The following is a 16,603-nucleotide window of genomic DNA, read 5'->3' as shown; positions in this document are numbered from 1 at the left end:
CAAGCTGGGTCTCACACAGAGACATGCTGCACACATGCAGCCAGACGAGAAGGAGAGAAAGAAGGGGCCTCACTGCCGCCCTCCTCCGGTCCTATATGGAAGCCCTGATTGTCGATTAGGAGCACCTGGGGAGAGGCTGCACCTGGGGACAATCAGAGGGAGAGAGGAAAACACACACACACCACCACACACACTACGGCACGTAACACTTCCCCCCATAAAACACACCTTATACTGCTCACCAGCAGCCAACACCGGAGCAACACATGGAATACATGGAACACACACACCACTCACTGAACACAGATCCACATCGCTCTGAGCTAGGTCCACACCCACCGCTTCAGAGACGGAAACACCCACAGCACTGTCACAGACGGATGCAGAACTTAACTGCACCACACCACTCTGTCGCATCGCAACCGGGTGCCGGTCTTTTGGCTTTTCCAGAGCAGTTGCCACCTGCTCCTTCCGAGCTACACACTCTGCCTCTAGATGACCAGGATCAAGACAAAAGAAACACAATTTCTTTTTCTTGGGTCCTGGAAGAGAAGCAGAATGAGCCTGTGTGGCACGCCTGTTACGAGCTTTCCGGAAACCAAAACGATGAGGAGAATCGCTCTGAGCCAAAAGCTCAAGCCCTTCCTCATCCGCCATAGTGGTGGCCTGCTTTCGCTTCCAAGCTGCACAGTCTACTATCATATGACCTGGGTCAAGACAAAAAAAACAAGCTCTGTCTATCCTGGGACCTAACAATGGAACACTGGCACAGGGAACATCATTAGCAGGAGCTCTCCGATAAGTGTCCCGCTGAGGAGGGTCCCGCTGAAACAAAACGCTCCTGTGTATCAGCGCACTCTCGTCTGCCAGAGTGGCAGCCTGCTGAAGGGTAGTCACTCTCTGCTCATTGAGGTAGACTACCGTACGCTCCGGTACATAGTTTTTGAACTCCTCTACCAGCATCAGCTCACATACTGAAGCGATGTCATCCGCTTTACATGCTCTACACCACCTGTCAAAGAGGACTTTCTTCTCCCTCGCGAAGTCCACGTATGTTTGGCCAGCAGCTTTCTTCATGCCGCGAAAACCCTGCCTGTAGGCCTCAGGCACCAGCTCATATGCCCTGAGAATAGCACCTTTCACCTTGTCATACTCCAAACTATCCTCGACAGAAAGAGAAGAGCAAGCCGCTTGAGCCTTGCCGACTAGCTTGCACTGTACGAGTATGGCCCACACGTCTTCTGGCCAGAGCAGAGCAGCAGCAATGCACTCAAATGCACTAAAGAACATCTCCACTTCCGACTCCAGAAAGACAGGGACTAGCTGAATGTTGCTACCAGCATCAAAAGCAGCAGCAGAACCTGAAGGTGTAACGGCAGAATCACCCACCACAGCTGCTTGGAGCTCTAGCTGACGCATCCGGACAGCAGTGTCTGCCTCCAACTTCCTGATCTCCAGCTCCTGCCTGAGCTGAAACTCTCGCTCACACTCGCGCTCCTCCCTCTCACACTGGAGACGAGCCATACGCACTTTTACCCTGGCATCTAATTTAGACCCCATAGTAACGGCTACTTACAAATATTATTATTTATTTATTTACAAACTTCCCCAGATCCTGCCCACCAAACTTTACCTAACTATCTTCTGGAGCGTGCCGGGCTCGAGGCGACTTTAAAGGCAAACATCAGCGGCCAAAACCCTGAATCGCCTGCCCCCAACAGGGAATGAATCCCCACCCAGGATTACCCCGAAAATAAAAAAGGCAAAATAAAAAATGAGTGCCTGAAGGAAGGACTGATTCAGTCCAGCTAGACACTCCCCTGTCTAAACTGAGGAAGCTGTTCAACAGGAAGACACTTCACAGCCACTCTTACACCTATATACACTACTGCTCACCACCACACACAATATCAACACTAACCAACAACCAAATACTCACTCTTTGTCTCAAAGATTGGACGAGCCCCCATATTACGTTCCCTGGTAGAGCTAGGGGTACCAAGGGAAGTAGCGACACGAAAGACAGCTGGACGAGAGAAAGAGGAGAGGAAACTCAATGCTCAAGGAGTTTAAGTGCGGTTTTAATAAGAACATAAGTAAGGCGGCTCACCAGCCGAATTACAACACAAGAATACAATAACCAGCACACAACTAGGCTGGGTCTCACACAGAGACACGCTGCACACATGCAGCAGCCAGACGAGAAGGAGAGGAAGAAGGGCCTCACTGCCGTCCTCCTCCGGTCCTATATGGAAGCCGTGATTGTTAATTAGGAGCACCTGGGGAGAGGCTGCACCTGGGGACAATCAGAGGGAGAGAGAGGAAAACACACACACCCGACCACACACACACTACGGCACGTAACAACAGCCATAGGTTGTCATAGAGCAGTGTTTCTCAAACTTTTTCATTCCAAGGACCACTTCACCAATAAAAAGCACTCGCGGACCACCTAACTCCACAAATATCAAAAAACACATAGTTTTTCTAGAACAGATTACAAATCGCCTGAAAATGGTACAAACAAGTGGCAGCATGTGTGACGAAGGTGTTGCGCTGGGCTATATCATGCAATCGAAAGTGAAACTTAACCTCCCTCCATTGCGGAGATATTCCCGCGAGAGTGCGGAAAACTGAAATGTATTTATTTATTTCAATTGTGAAATGTTACCAATATACTCACGGACCACTAGGGGGCGCTCACGGACCACCAGTGGTCCGCGGACCACACTTTGAGAAGCATTGTCATCGAGTCTCTGACAGGGTTGGCCAACAATCTTTGAGCAGATTTTTAACAGGTGGAGCAGATTTGATTTGAAAGCTGTTGACAAACACTTGCACCAGGTAGTATTGCAGTACTGTAGAATAGACAAACAACAGAAGAATTTCTCTGCTCGCCCCAAAAGACCTAAGGCTGCGGAGAAAATGCATTTTAATTTAGGGCGTGTGGCGCAGTGGGTTGTGCGTTGGTGTTGGGATCAGGGGGTCAGGGACAGGTTCAAACCCCACTGCAGTCAGCATGTCGTTGTGTCCGTGAGACCCTTCACCCCAAAGTGCTCTCATGTGGGGATTGCCACAGAGTTGAGCATGTAAGTCGCTTTGGATAAAAGCGAGTAACATGTCATGTCATTTGAAATAATTTGGTGTTTTTTTTCTCTTGCAGCTGAAGTACAGAGAAGTGTATGAGAAGAGCAAGGCCCAGATCAACATTGCACCGGACGCTCGCTCGATCCGTGCTGCCAAGGAGGCCTACAAGAACAACAGCAATGTAAGTGTCTTCAGTGCAGGGATTAAGGATGGGTTGAAATTGAAAATGTGAAAATATTGAATAAATATTGGGGTTTTTTCCCTCGGTTTTCAGCTTGACTACAAGAAGAAGTATGAAGCCACCAAGAACAAGTGGATCTGGACGACAGACAGACCCGACTTCCTCAATAATGCCAAGAACACCCTGCAACAGAGCGACGTAAGTAAATGCGTTTTATTCAATGAAATGCTGCCACCGCAAAAACTAATTAAATGAACCGTCAACATATTTCAGAATCTCAATATACATCTTTTACAATAATAAAAACATATTGCTTTTCCAAAAAGGAGTAGGACGATGTGTACACTGATGTGGTCGTACCGCAACTCCCTCTTCTTTAGATGTTACGTTCTTTATTTTTAACAACGTCCAACAGCATTTGTCGTCCATGGTTTCACCCGCAGGTCGAGTACAAGTATGACAAAGAGTCGATGAAGGGCTGCGTGATCCCCGTGGTGGACGATAAGTTGACCCTCCTGGCGATGAAAAACAACGAAATGTACAGTGAAGTAAGTATTTCCACATCGTTACATCTCGTGTATGATTCGATGGGATTACTCCAGACGGCGACAACACGTCTTCAGACTTCGATGTTGACATGTTGTAATCTGTGTGTGTTGCTGCTCCCCAGTTGAAGTACAGAGAGAAGTATGAGAAGTCGAAGGGCCACTACCAGCCCGTCAGCGACACCCCTCAAATCCTCCACGCCAAGGCGGTGCGCAGTTTGGCTTCAGAGGTAAGTGTGATTCTGATGAACAACGTGTTTTGAACAAAGTCGGAATCAGAGACAGACGTATTGCACCGAATAGCTGTTTCTATCACTTTGAAGAAGCCCTAGGACACTTGATCTGGTGTTCTCTTTTGGGCATGCCAATGGTTTGCAAAGGCTAAAATCCCAAAGGTGAGGAAGTATGAGAAAAATAAAGACCCTTTTGAACATTAAAGCGTGGACACATGTCACAGTGGAGGCACAAATACAAATATGAACCTGAACCTCATATGTCCTCCTCATTTATACATGTGTTATAAGTTCTTCATTTCCATCCTCAGAGCAAATACAAGGAGGCGAGTAAGAAGGACATGCAGTCCGGCTCGTTCACCACGCTGTCTGAGACCCGTGACACCGTCCACAGCAAGGAGATCAACAAGCTTATCAGCGGGGTACAACTTCCTCACATTCATTTATTATTTATATTTTCCACATGTTTATATATACATATATATATATATATATATATATATATACATATATATTTTGGACTGTTTATTTCTGTGTCTTAATTTCTCTTGTGTACATTGCCTTGTGTTTTTACCTACCTACCTACCTACCTACCTACCTACCTACCTACCTACCTACCTACCTACCTACCTACCTACCTACCTACCTACCTACCTACCTACCTACCTACCTACCTACCTTCCTTCCTTCCTTCCTACTTACCTTCCTTCCTACCTTCCTTCCTTCCTACCTACCTACCTTCCTTCCTACCTACCTACCTACCTTCCTTCCTACCTTCCTTCCTACCTACCTACCTACCTACCTTCCTTCCTTCCTTCCTACCTACCTACCTTCCTACCTACCTACCTACCTACCTACCTACCTACCTACCTTCCTTCCTTCCTACCTACCTTCCTACCTACCTACCTACCTACCTACCTACCTACCTACCTACCTACCTACCTACCTACCTACCTACCTACCTACCTACCTTCCTACCTACCTACCTACCTACCTACCTACCTACCTACCTACCTACCTTCCTTCCTTCCTTCCTACCTTCCTACCTACCTACCTACCTACCTTCCTTCCTACCTTCCTTCCTTCCTTCCTACCTACCTTCCTTCCTACCTTCTTTCCTTCCTACCTTCCTTCCTTCCTACCTACCTACCTACCTACCTACCTACCTTCCTTCCTTCCTTCCTTCCTTCCTACCTACCTACCTACCTACCTACCTACCTACCTACCTTCCTTCCTTCCTTCCTACCTACCTACCTACCTACCATCTGGAGTATTTTGACATTCCTTTCCTTCCTTGCAGAAACTGTACAAAGCGAAGTTTGAGAAGGATAAGGGCAAGTCTGTTTACAACAACATGGTCGTTCCGCCTGAAGTTCAGCACGCCATGGGAGTCGCCAAGAGCCAGAGCAACGTGAGTAATCCAAAGAACCCATAGGACCAAAAAACTAATGTAAAAGCACGAGACAATAAAACCATACTTATCGCCACAGACTGAAAACGCTCATACGTGATGTAAGAACATTTTAGTATAGTAATCCCCAAAAGTGCTAAATAACATTTTATGGACAGCATTTCAAGATGCGAGGCTTTTATTATTAATCATGTGTACATTATTGTGTTTTTATTGTTTTTCACAATGTATTGCGTTTTTAGCACTTCTTCATTCGTGTGAAGTTTGAATGCTTTCTCCAGCACTTGACTCTGACGCTTTATAAATACATTTGACTTACTTGCTTACTTGCACAGCTACAGTGTGGATATATGAATGAAAATCTGAGGTCACAGGCTCCTCCAACAGTGCAACACGATAAAACTGATAAAATAGTGCAAGTAAATACAAATAAAATAAAATAGAAATAGTGCAGAATAGTCTTTATACAAGTAATTGGAATATTGATATAAGTTGCAAACAGATGAATGTTCCGGTGTGTAACTGTCTTAGTGGATGAATCTTCACGTTTCCAATCCTTTCACATGTTCTGGTGCCTCGTTGTATCGTGTCTGATGTTCTGCCTTCCTACCCTTCAGATTCAATACAAGAAGGATGCCAAAGCCAACCTGCACTACACGAGCGTGGCCGACCGTCCCGACATCAGGAAGGCGACCCAGGCTGCCAAGCTGATCAGTGAAGTGAGCAATTCAATGAGCATGTACTGGAGGTTCAATACTTAAAGGTCAACATGTGTCCCCTCTTCTCCATGTCTCTTCTACATCAACATGTGTCCCCTCTTCTCCATGTCTCTTCTACATCAACATGTGTCCCCTCTTCTCCGTGTCTCTTCTACATCAACATGTGTCCCCTCTTCTCCATGTCTCTTCTACATCAACATGTGTCCCCTCTTCTTCGTGTCTCTTCTACATCAACATGTGTCCCCTCTTCTCCATGTCTCTTCTACATCAACATGTGTCCCCTCTTCTCCATGTCTCTTCTACATCAACATGTGTCCCCTCTTCTTCACGTCTCTTCTACATCAACATGTGTCCCCTCTTCTTCACGTCTCTTCTACATCAACATGTGTCCCCTCTTCTTCATGTCTCTTCTACATCAACATGTGTCCCCTCTTCTTCACATCTCTTCTACATCAACATGTGTCCCCTCTTCTCCATGTCTCTTCTACATCAACATGTGTCCCCTCTTCTTCATGTCTCTTCTACATCAACATGTGTCCCCTCTTCTTCACGTCTCTTCTACATCAACATGTGTCCCCTCTTCTTCATGTCTCTTCTACATCAACATGTGTCCCCTCTTCTTCACATCTCTTCTACATCAACATGTGTCCCCTCTTCTCCATGTCTCTTCTACATCAACATGTGTCCCCTCTTCTTCATGTCTCTTCTACATCAACATGTGTCCCCTCTTCTTCATGTCTCTTCTACATCAACATGTGTCCCCTCTTCTTCATGTCTCTTCTACATCAACATGTGTCCCCTCTTCTTCATGTCTCTTCTACATCAACATGTGTCCCCTCTTCTTCATGTCTCTTCTACATCTACATGTGTCCCCTCTTCTTCATGTCTCTTCTACATCAACATGTGTCCCCTCTTCTTCATGTCTCTTCTACATCAACATGTGTCCCCTCTTCTTCATGTCTCTTCTACATCAACATGTGTCCCCTCTGTGGAAAGAGACTCTGAAAGTTTCAGGAACAAAGATTTTCTCTCTTTTTGATCCATTTCTATAAAAACCTGTCTGAAAATGAGCTGATCAGATTTTGTCCACTTTATGATGTCATAACGATGTGTTGTCTTGTGTGACCATTAGCCAATCAGCAACCAAGGTACCCCCCCCCCCCCCTTACCACCTGAATCTCCTCTAGAGCACCATTGAGTTCTTTGTAACCAAGTCTCTCTCAGAGGGGCGTGGGGAGGGGCTCCTTATTTTCATCTAAAGTAACAGCCAGAGAATCAGCACTTTGGAAACAGGGCTGAAACAGAGGGGATTATGGGTAATGCTGCAATGATCTGTTTGGTGTTTCAGCCAATCAGAGACAGGCTCTGTATATATCTGAGACCTGTGATATGTTGATGAAGAACAGCATGGGGCCTTTAAAGCTGCACATAGAAAGGCAGCAATAAGCTAAATCTCATCGTGCACGAGGTGGATATTCACTTCCACGGTTAACCATGAAGAGCCTAATATATTCCCTAAACTTTAATAATTACAAACTCAGATTTTCACTTTATGATTATTATGGCAAAAATATTTTAAGAAAGATATATTGTTGTGTTTTATCTCTTTTGACACTCGAATTACTCTCATGTGTGTGTGGAAGCAGACAGAGGGAGAACAGTAAAGGAAGAACATTTACACAATATTATTACATATGTATTCCTATGGTGATATGTCTTCACATGAATCGTCTATATCTGTATATCAACATCACAATACCTAAGTGTAAGCCCGCCATCTCTGAAGCCAGATGTAGCAGTAAAGACCCCGCTGTAGCTCCTCTACTTGGCCACTGATTCTTGACACTTGGTTTTGTTGTCGCCAGGTTGGTTACCGTGATAAGGCCCGTGAGGCGGCCAGCCGGGGAGGATCTCTGGCGTACCGCCCAGACATCGCTCTGGCCACCGAGGTGTCCAAGCTGACCAGCCAGGTACAACCATCTGCCCAAGGAAACCCTGGGCCGCTGCTTCCCCACTACTTCCCCTCATATATCTTGGTTATTTCATTATAAAAAATTGCGTCTTTGCAATTTGGAGAGTTGTTAGAGCTGCTGTTTTAATACTTGCAAGTAGCCTCCAGGCAACTTGTTTATCTTCCTCCATCTCTTCCTGTAGTCATAACACACTTGAAGTACACCACCTGTTCTTCTCACACATAGCATCATCACAGTATAACATCTGTCATCTGTCAGGATCCCACTTTGTTAAAAGTTACATTTCATTATTATTAAACTCATGCATTAGGATGTATTAAAGCGTTAACACCATCCTTTGCATCACAGAAGGAAGCCTTTAACCCGAGCAGAGGTCTTCCGTCTGGGTGTCATGTTAGCCTCCGTATGCTAATATGTGCACACTAGTAATGCCGAGGCTTTGCGAACTTAACGATGAAACTATCCGCTCATCCAGCAAAGCTTTCTCTGCCACCCCGCAGTATTTATACATGTGTTAATCTGTCGTTGTGACTCCATGAAAGTACATGCGTAACTGCTCATCTCATTGTACATGTCCTCCATCTTTAAACCTGTCCTCTCCCTCCATCCTTCTTCACTTCTACTCCTCATCTCTTTCCTCTTCCATGCCGTCCTGGTCTGTGTGTTTCTCATCCCTCCATCTCGCTGCGCTTTGTAGGTGGAGGCCAAGCCCTCCTCCCACGGAGCAGCTTCCTATGATACCCCCCAGATGCGCCACATTAAGAAAATGAGTGCCGTGACTAGTGATGTAAGGAGGTTCATGCCCAGAACCTGACGGGCTGCTACTCTCTGTCTGTCCCCTCTTTCTGTTCACTTCATATCCACCTCGTTGTGTTTTGGCTTTCTCTGCACCCTCTGCACTTGTGTTTCCCCCATAAGCTGTGAAGTGTGTCATCACTGCACTTGTTGCACTGGTAGCACTACTGTACACCTACTGTATCTTTGCTCCACATTTTAAGATCTAAATTAGTCCACGAAATATGTGTTAATCCAGTAGTCCCAATATCCTACGTGTTGATCTGGAACCAAGAGGGCAGTTTGAAATGTATTAAACGTGGGTTCAAGTTTACAAAAGTCTTAATTTAATTATGTTTTTCTGCTGGATTTACACATGTTTTATCTAAGACGTTGTTTTAAGGATACTGATTTGTGTCACCGTCTATCCGGAGAACAATTCAGGCGTCCTCTGAAACACTATTTATGTTTCTCACAAGCGGAATCAGGCTTTGTTCACACTGCAATGCATCTTAGGTGGTCCGACTATGGCGCGTTTCCACTGCAGGCCTCGGTTTGGTTAGGCCTTGTTAGGCCCGGCTCACTTTAATGCTGCGCTTCCATTACAGTTTAGGGACTAGGGCAGTTACTATAGTAACGCAGTGTAGGCGGAGCCGTGACGTCATCTTCAATGGGCGCCCCAAAAAACAACACAGCCGTTAGCTGTTAGCCCTCAGAGCTCACAGCTCCTCATATCTGTTCAGAAACTGGACGAAAGCTAAACAAGTACAAACCACAGACTGCCTGTGTCATAGAGAATACAGTCGCTGCTTTATTTATGTCTGTAGGCCGTTGCTGTGAGTGTAGACGGTCGGAGCATATACTGCGTTAGCTTAGCCAAGCTACATTCAGAAAACACGCATTTTTAAAGGGTTCTTCGCCTGCCGTCTGTCTGCAGACTTGTCAAAGCATTAATTCATGGTTTTTACTAACCGGTATCAGTATGTTGTTACTTCGGCATCATTTTGAAACGTGTATTACAATTAGATCAGTGAAATATGTTCATCTTGTTGTAGTTGTAGCCCCCTTGCCAGCGACTCTCTCTCTAGTTTAGCATGCTCAGCCCGACTCAGCTTGGTTGTTCCTGGCCCTAGAACCACGATTTAGTCGGGCCAGAAAAAAGGTGAAAAAGTAGCCCCGGGCCAAAACTAGGCCAAGTGGCAGCGCAACCAAAAACGGGCCCGGCACGGCTTGGCACGCTTAACGCGAGCTACCCGCTGCCGTGGAAACGCGCCAGACTTGAAGTTTACAAATTGTCCCTTGAGGCTCATTCGAGATGCTTTCTAGTGTGAACTGTAGCCAAGTCAGCTCAGACGCTCGAAACAAAGTCTCTGGATGTCTCCACAGACGACCTGTTTGGTTTTATTCAGAAGCACCCCTCACGTGACCGCTTTCTGTTGTATGAAACACATGCTAAGTAGGATGATCTCTTCTCTCTGAAACCAAACTGCGGATGTGAACACACCCATAGAGACGAGGATTTCTGAAACCAAAAGGGGAAATGTCTTCATGCATGAGACCACATGTTTATAGGAAACACTGTCGTTTTTCCCGTGTATAACAAGGGATACAATTTGAGTGTTAATATTGAAAAGCAAACCCTTTAAAAAGAAAGGAAGCTAAGTCCCTTTTTATACACTTTTTGTTGTCTTTTCAAATGTTTTCAGTGGGATGGAGTCTGTCAATCTCCTGCTGGTTTTCTGTTTTTAAATCTGTCACCTCCTACGCTGACTTTAAACATCTATCCGCCTCTAATAGTTGAAATACAAGGAGAAGTTTGACAAGGAGATGAAGGGAAGGAAACAGCAGTATGACCTGCAGAACAGTAAGATTTACCAGACGCTGAAGGATGCCACCGTGCTGGCTAGTGAGGTGAGTGCATCGATCTGGAGTTTCATTTTTCAAGACACACGGCCCTTATTCTGTCAATCACACCAAGACACAGGTTAGAGTAGTGACAAAAGTTGACTTGAATTTGAAATCTAAGAGAATATTCAAGTGTATTTCTCCTAAATTTATGACGTTTTTTTTTGTAAATGTATAACCTTAATATAATCAACGTTTTTTTTCCCGTAAAATGTTACTAAAATTATTAACAATATCAATGTTTTACTAAATAATGAATTAAGAATATTTCAGATTTAGGGCATTTTTGTAAATTAACAGGAAACAAAACTCAGATAATCTCTGACATTTAAATGATACATTTACCTGAAAAAAATGTAAGACAGAAAAATTAAATGTCGGACGTGTAATTAGCTAAAGCTTTGTTGTTTATTGATATCAGACAATGACACTACAGATTATTCAATTATTAATTAAATATTTCGTTTTGTTATTGCATTCATTTGTATAGTACTGTATCATGTCTGTATCATCTTTTGTTTCATTTGTATTTTCTTTGGTTTTACACGCTCGAAAAAAAAAAATAAACTAAATAAAATTTTTCTCAGAGAATATCATAGTTTATTTCTCCGTAATTCTTTAGATCTTTCATTACCTTTTACTACCACTAGTAGAAAACTGGAGACTCGTAATTTATTAATTGTATTCCTACATTTTATAAAACAAAAGCCTTTATCACGTAGCAAGTATTCACTCACTTTCTTCCATAATCTAATTACCCTACATACCAAATACAAAGAAACCCCATATTGAGTTATTATAATGTCTGCTAACTCTGTCTGCAGGTGAAGTACAAGACAGACTTGAAGAAGCTCCACAAGCCTGTGACCGACATGGCGGAGTCTCTGTCCATGCAGCACAACCTGAGCACCAGCAAACTGTCCAGCACCGTAAGACCCACCCTCCTCTAACCCTCTCACCCCCCCCCCCCCCAAAACCCCAAAACCCAGGAAGCATATGCATGAGTTCAGTTCAGTGTTTCCTCCAGAGGTGGGAAGTAGTGGAGTACAAATACTTCGTTACTGTACACATTTTTCTGGTATCAATACTTTACTCCACTACTTATTGATCTGACGACTTTTTACTTTGACTTCTTACATGTTGAACACAAATACCTGTACTTTCTACTTCTGACATGTTGAACTCAAATACCTGTACTTTCTACTTCTTACATGTTGAACACAAATACCTGTACTTTCTACTTCTTACATGTTGAACTCAAATACCTGTACTTTCTACTTCTGACATGTTGAACACAAATACCTGTACTTTCTACTTCTTACATGTTGAACACAAATACCTGTACTTTCTACTTCTTACATGTTGAACCCAAATACCTGTACTTTCTACTTCTTACATGTTGAACCCAAATACCTGTACTTTCTACTTCTTACATGTTGAACACAAATACCTGTACTTTCTACTTCTTACATGTTGAACACAAATACCTGTACTTTCTACTTCTTACATGTTGAACCCAAATACCTGTACTTTCTACTTCTTACATGTTGAACCCAAATACCTGTACTTTCTACTTCTTACATGTTGAACACAAATACCTGTACTTTCTACTTCTTACATGTTGAACTCAAATACCTGTACTTTCTACTTCTCACATGTTGAACCCAAATACCTGTACTTTCTACTTCTTACATGTTGAACACAAATACCTGTACTTTCTACTTCTTACATGTTGAACACAAATACCTGTACTTTCTACTTCTTACATGTTGAACTCAAATACCTGTACTTTCTACTTCTTACATGCTGAACACAAATACCTGTACTTTCTACTTCTCACATTTTCCAAACAGCTGGTTCCTTTAGTCTGAATGTGTGTCTGGTGGCATGATCATTAATACTTAGTAAGGAGGTCATAATATTTTTGACTCATGGCTGAAGTTAAGTTTCTCCATCTCTCCCCAAGTTGGCAAAAAAATGCATCTCAAAATGCATCAGATTGATGCTTTAAAATATGGAATATTCAAAATGTTCTTCCGGGGGAGCATGCCCCCGGACCCCCCTAGAGGGATAATATCCTTCTCACCGTTTTCACCCCTGACCCGTTTTCATGCCTGATTATTCTTTAGAGTCACTGCGTGCCTATTGATTGGAACACGATCCGTGTATCCATCACTTCCTGGTCTTCTCTAAAGAAGAGGGACCAATGGAAACGTTGCCGTTGTTCAGCATGGAAACATTCATTAGCTAACAATGACATTATTGTTCTATTGATATAAAGGGAGGTCAGGTACTCTTTAAAACAGCTGCTAGCTATGGGTACTTTCTACTGAAGTACACTTCAAAGCCTCTTTACTTTTACTTGAGTAAAGAAGTTTAGTCAGTACTTCTACTTTCACCAGAGTATTTTTAAACACGAGTATCTGTACTTCTACTTGAGTAAAGGATGTGTGTACTTCTGCCACCTCTGGTTTCCTCTGCACTGAAACGCGTCTGAACTCAGTGTTTCCATCGCCTCACGGCACATTAATCGTCTACATGCATCTCATGAACTTAACTCCATCTCCTAAACATCCTCTGACCTCTGACCTCATCTGGTAGTGACCCTTCTCACCCTTTTTACCTTTTGAACCTCCCATACTATCCCTTTCCTTTTAATCTAAACTCCTTTACTCCTCCCATTTCGTGTTTTTCCTCCTAGTTTGTACCAAACTCTCATTAATGATCACTTAACACAATCCCCCCTCTTCCTCCATCGATTATCGACCATTCATAATATAGTTACTACCTTTTAGGGCTGCACAATTAACAGAAACTCTATGGCCGAGTGGAAAATCCCAATCGCGGCCAGGAGGTAAAGTTATTGTAAAAATATGTAAAAATATAATTTCGGATTAAGTATTGTGATATGTCACAAAGTGTATTCGACAGACTTTTAAAAAAATGGTTTGTTTCGTACAGATTATGTTAAAATGTTAACACATTTTGTACGGATAATAATGACGCAAAAATGACCAGTCTCTTTGATATTGGGAATTATATTGCAAAAGTCGTTTTATTCAAACTGTGCAGCCCTAACTTCCATCCTCAGTCTCCCTCGTTGCTTTCTCAGCATGTCATGTATTTTGACGTTGCTCTTTTTTGAAGTTGTAATGCTACTATTTGATTCTGTCATTAAGTATGAGACGTTGTTGTAACTATGTAATGGATGGGAGTAAACGGCAGACAAAACGCTTTTTTCCCCACTTCCTGTACTGAGCTGTTTTACATGATTGGGAATCCCCCCCCCCCCCCCCCCTCTTAGTACTGCTACAAGAAGAAATTTGAGGAGAGTAAGGGTCACTACCACATGATTGCTGACACACCAGAATCGCTTCATCACAAGGAGGCCACTGAGCTCCAGAGCAACGTAAGTGAAACTGACTTTAGGGGGGGCAACAAACACCCCTCCCTCCCAAAATAAAAAACACTGCTGTGGGTTCAAACTGTTTACAATGTCCACTGTCAAAGGAATCGCGATAGCTTCAATTCCTGCACACACAGAAGAGGGTTTCTGCACATATGTGTTAATAATTGAAGTTGCTAACTTGGCAACACGCAAACATGTATACTGATATAATACATGGTAACATTTGAGTGTTATATTGCATATGTTCCCTTACACCAGGGGTGTCAAACTCAAGGCCCGGGGGCCACATCCGGCCCGCGACTTCATTTTATGTGGCCCCGCAAGAGCGTGCAAAGAATGTAATACGTTTATTATACGATTAAATGCCGCTTTACAGAATCAGGTTGCCCATAAACTACATGTCCCACAATGCATCTCGTTTTGTGACATGCGCACTGAAGAGACTTGCAATTATTTGCTTTCAGACGTAGTTAATTACTAAGTCATTATCCTATCCGATAATAATCCAATTCAGAGGCAATAATGTAATATAACACATTATTTTATATATATTATATATTTATATATATGTATATTTTATATAGTTACAACCCTTTGAGTGCAACCATAATGCTGATGTGGCCCGCGATGACATTGAATTTGACACCCCTGCCTTACACATACAAGGCATTTGAAATGAGACACAACTCAAAGTCCTGCAACTCAAACAAGATTTCTTATCATTTAAACGTCTAAAGGTGTCGATTACAGACTGATTTAATCATTTTTTAAAACGTGTTTTCATTATTTAAAGGACAATACTAGTGGTTTGCAAGCTGTATCATTAAGTTAGTGTATGTTTACTGTTACTGTTTACCCATTTTGCATTTTATGGTGTCATGTTTTAGACTTCATAATGTGTTAGTCTTCATTCCTGGTAGCCACAAGTTCCCAAATAATGCCTTTTCGGTATAAGATTCAATCATACAAAAAATGCCTTATCACGATATGTCTTCACATCGTTAAACTCGTATTCATTTTTGAGATATGTATCTATTTAAATGTATTTCACGCTTTCAGGTAAGGCGGTATTTGTAGCATACTGAAATGAATGCAAGCCCTAACTTATACTACGTGTCTCCGTTATATGTGCTGCTGCTGTCCAGGTGAAGTACAAGGAGAAGTATGAGAAGGAGAAGGGAAAGGCCATGCTGGACTTTGAGACGCCGACATATGTGACGAATAAGGAAGCTCAGCAGATGCAGAGCCAGGTAAACAATCCGTCTCTTCTGTGGTTCAAATGGCACACTTCTTTTGACAGGCTTCTCTCAGTCTGGAGACTCCTGAATGCCTGCTGCTCTACAGTATATATTAACTTGTATCCTGATGAGTCTTTAAATGATGATACGCCACAGCTTGTTGAATGTCCCGCTAATGTTTTAAGTTGGACGAGACGTTTGGAAAAACATTTACAGTGCCTTCATTCGTTTATTTCATCAAGATGTTGTGTCAGTGGATATTAGGGACAATGTTGATTTCAGACACGATACATTTAGTCCCTCGGCATTTCTTATACCTTAAATAAACTGGGAGAAGGCAGTGTAAATGTGTTTAAATGTATGCAATGCAGGCATTTTGTTGTCTTCTAATACTGTGTATATAAGTTGAGAGTGTTATAGTTACTCCCAGGATGCAGCAGTGGCAAAGGTAAAGTATAGGTTTGTCTTTGTTTATAAAGATTCCTACTGATAATTTAATTAGTTCAAACCTGAGAGCTGCTTTCCTGACATTAGACGCCTCCTACACTCAGACCCGGCGCCACGTGGGGCCCTTCCAGGGTTTTGGCACTCAGAAATAGGCGTTATTATTGTTCATTTGTCGACCATGGATATACATTAAGAGTACATGTACATCGCATATATTGAAAGATCATTTTTGGTGTAAAATAAACAGTTGGAGGTGACGTTAAACGTACATTTTTCAGTGATTGAGACATGTTCTTTGCTTGTAAATGAGGCCAGAACACATAAAAATGATTAAAAAAATCCCCTTCAGGTCCAGTTAGTCCGAATGTTTGTGTTGTTACAACTAAATCACTATGGTGGCTCGAAACTGGGTACACATATTAGAGAATAGCGGTTTCATTTCTTAGTCTGCAGCCCTGGTGGAATGCTAAATATATGAAATGCAAGTATATGTTCAGATCAATGAGTTCCAGATGAACTTAGAGACGTAAAGATAGGCAGATATGCTTATAATAAATCAGCAAGATCGATAAACCAGGAAGTTAAGCGCCCACCGATGGATTTAGATCTGCTCCAAATGCACTCGTACACAAGCACAAGTACTAAAGACTTCTAATACGGGATTTGTATCATCGTCTGGCC

At 42.9% G+C, this 16,603-nt stretch overlaps 1 protein-coding gene across 1 annotated transcript in view; it reads left to right on the top strand.

The window, feature by feature from the left end:
- LOC117466655 (nebulin-like) overlaps positions 1–16,603 on the top strand; it is a 110,318-nt gene that overhangs the window by 70,895 nt on the left and 22,820 nt on the right. Inside the window, 13 exon segments of the mRNA XM_071207100.1 lie at positions 3,164–3,268; positions 3,362–3,466; positions 3,712–3,816; positions 3,939–4,043; positions 4,358–4,468; positions 5,347–5,457; positions 6,075–6,176; positions 8,042–8,146; positions 8,847–8,936; positions 10,721–10,834; positions 11,653–11,757; positions 14,133–14,237; positions 15,383–15,487. Coding sequence (XP_071063201.1) covers positions 3,164–3,268; positions 3,362–3,466; positions 3,712–3,816; positions 3,939–4,043; positions 4,358–4,468; positions 5,347–5,457; positions 6,075–6,176; positions 8,042–8,146; positions 8,847–8,936; positions 10,721–10,834; positions 11,653–11,757; positions 14,133–14,237; positions 15,383–15,487 — 1,368 coding nt within the window.

This window comes from Pseudochaenichthys georgianus, chromosome 21, assembly GCF_902827115.2.
Source record: "Pseudochaenichthys georgianus chromosome 21, fPseGeo1.2, whole genome shotgun sequence".
In the NCBI taxonomy this organism is placed as follows: Eukaryota; Metazoa; Chordata; class Actinopteri; order Perciformes; family Channichthyidae; genus Pseudochaenichthys; species Pseudochaenichthys georgianus.
This window is presented reverse-complemented; position numbering and strand designations above follow the sequence as displayed.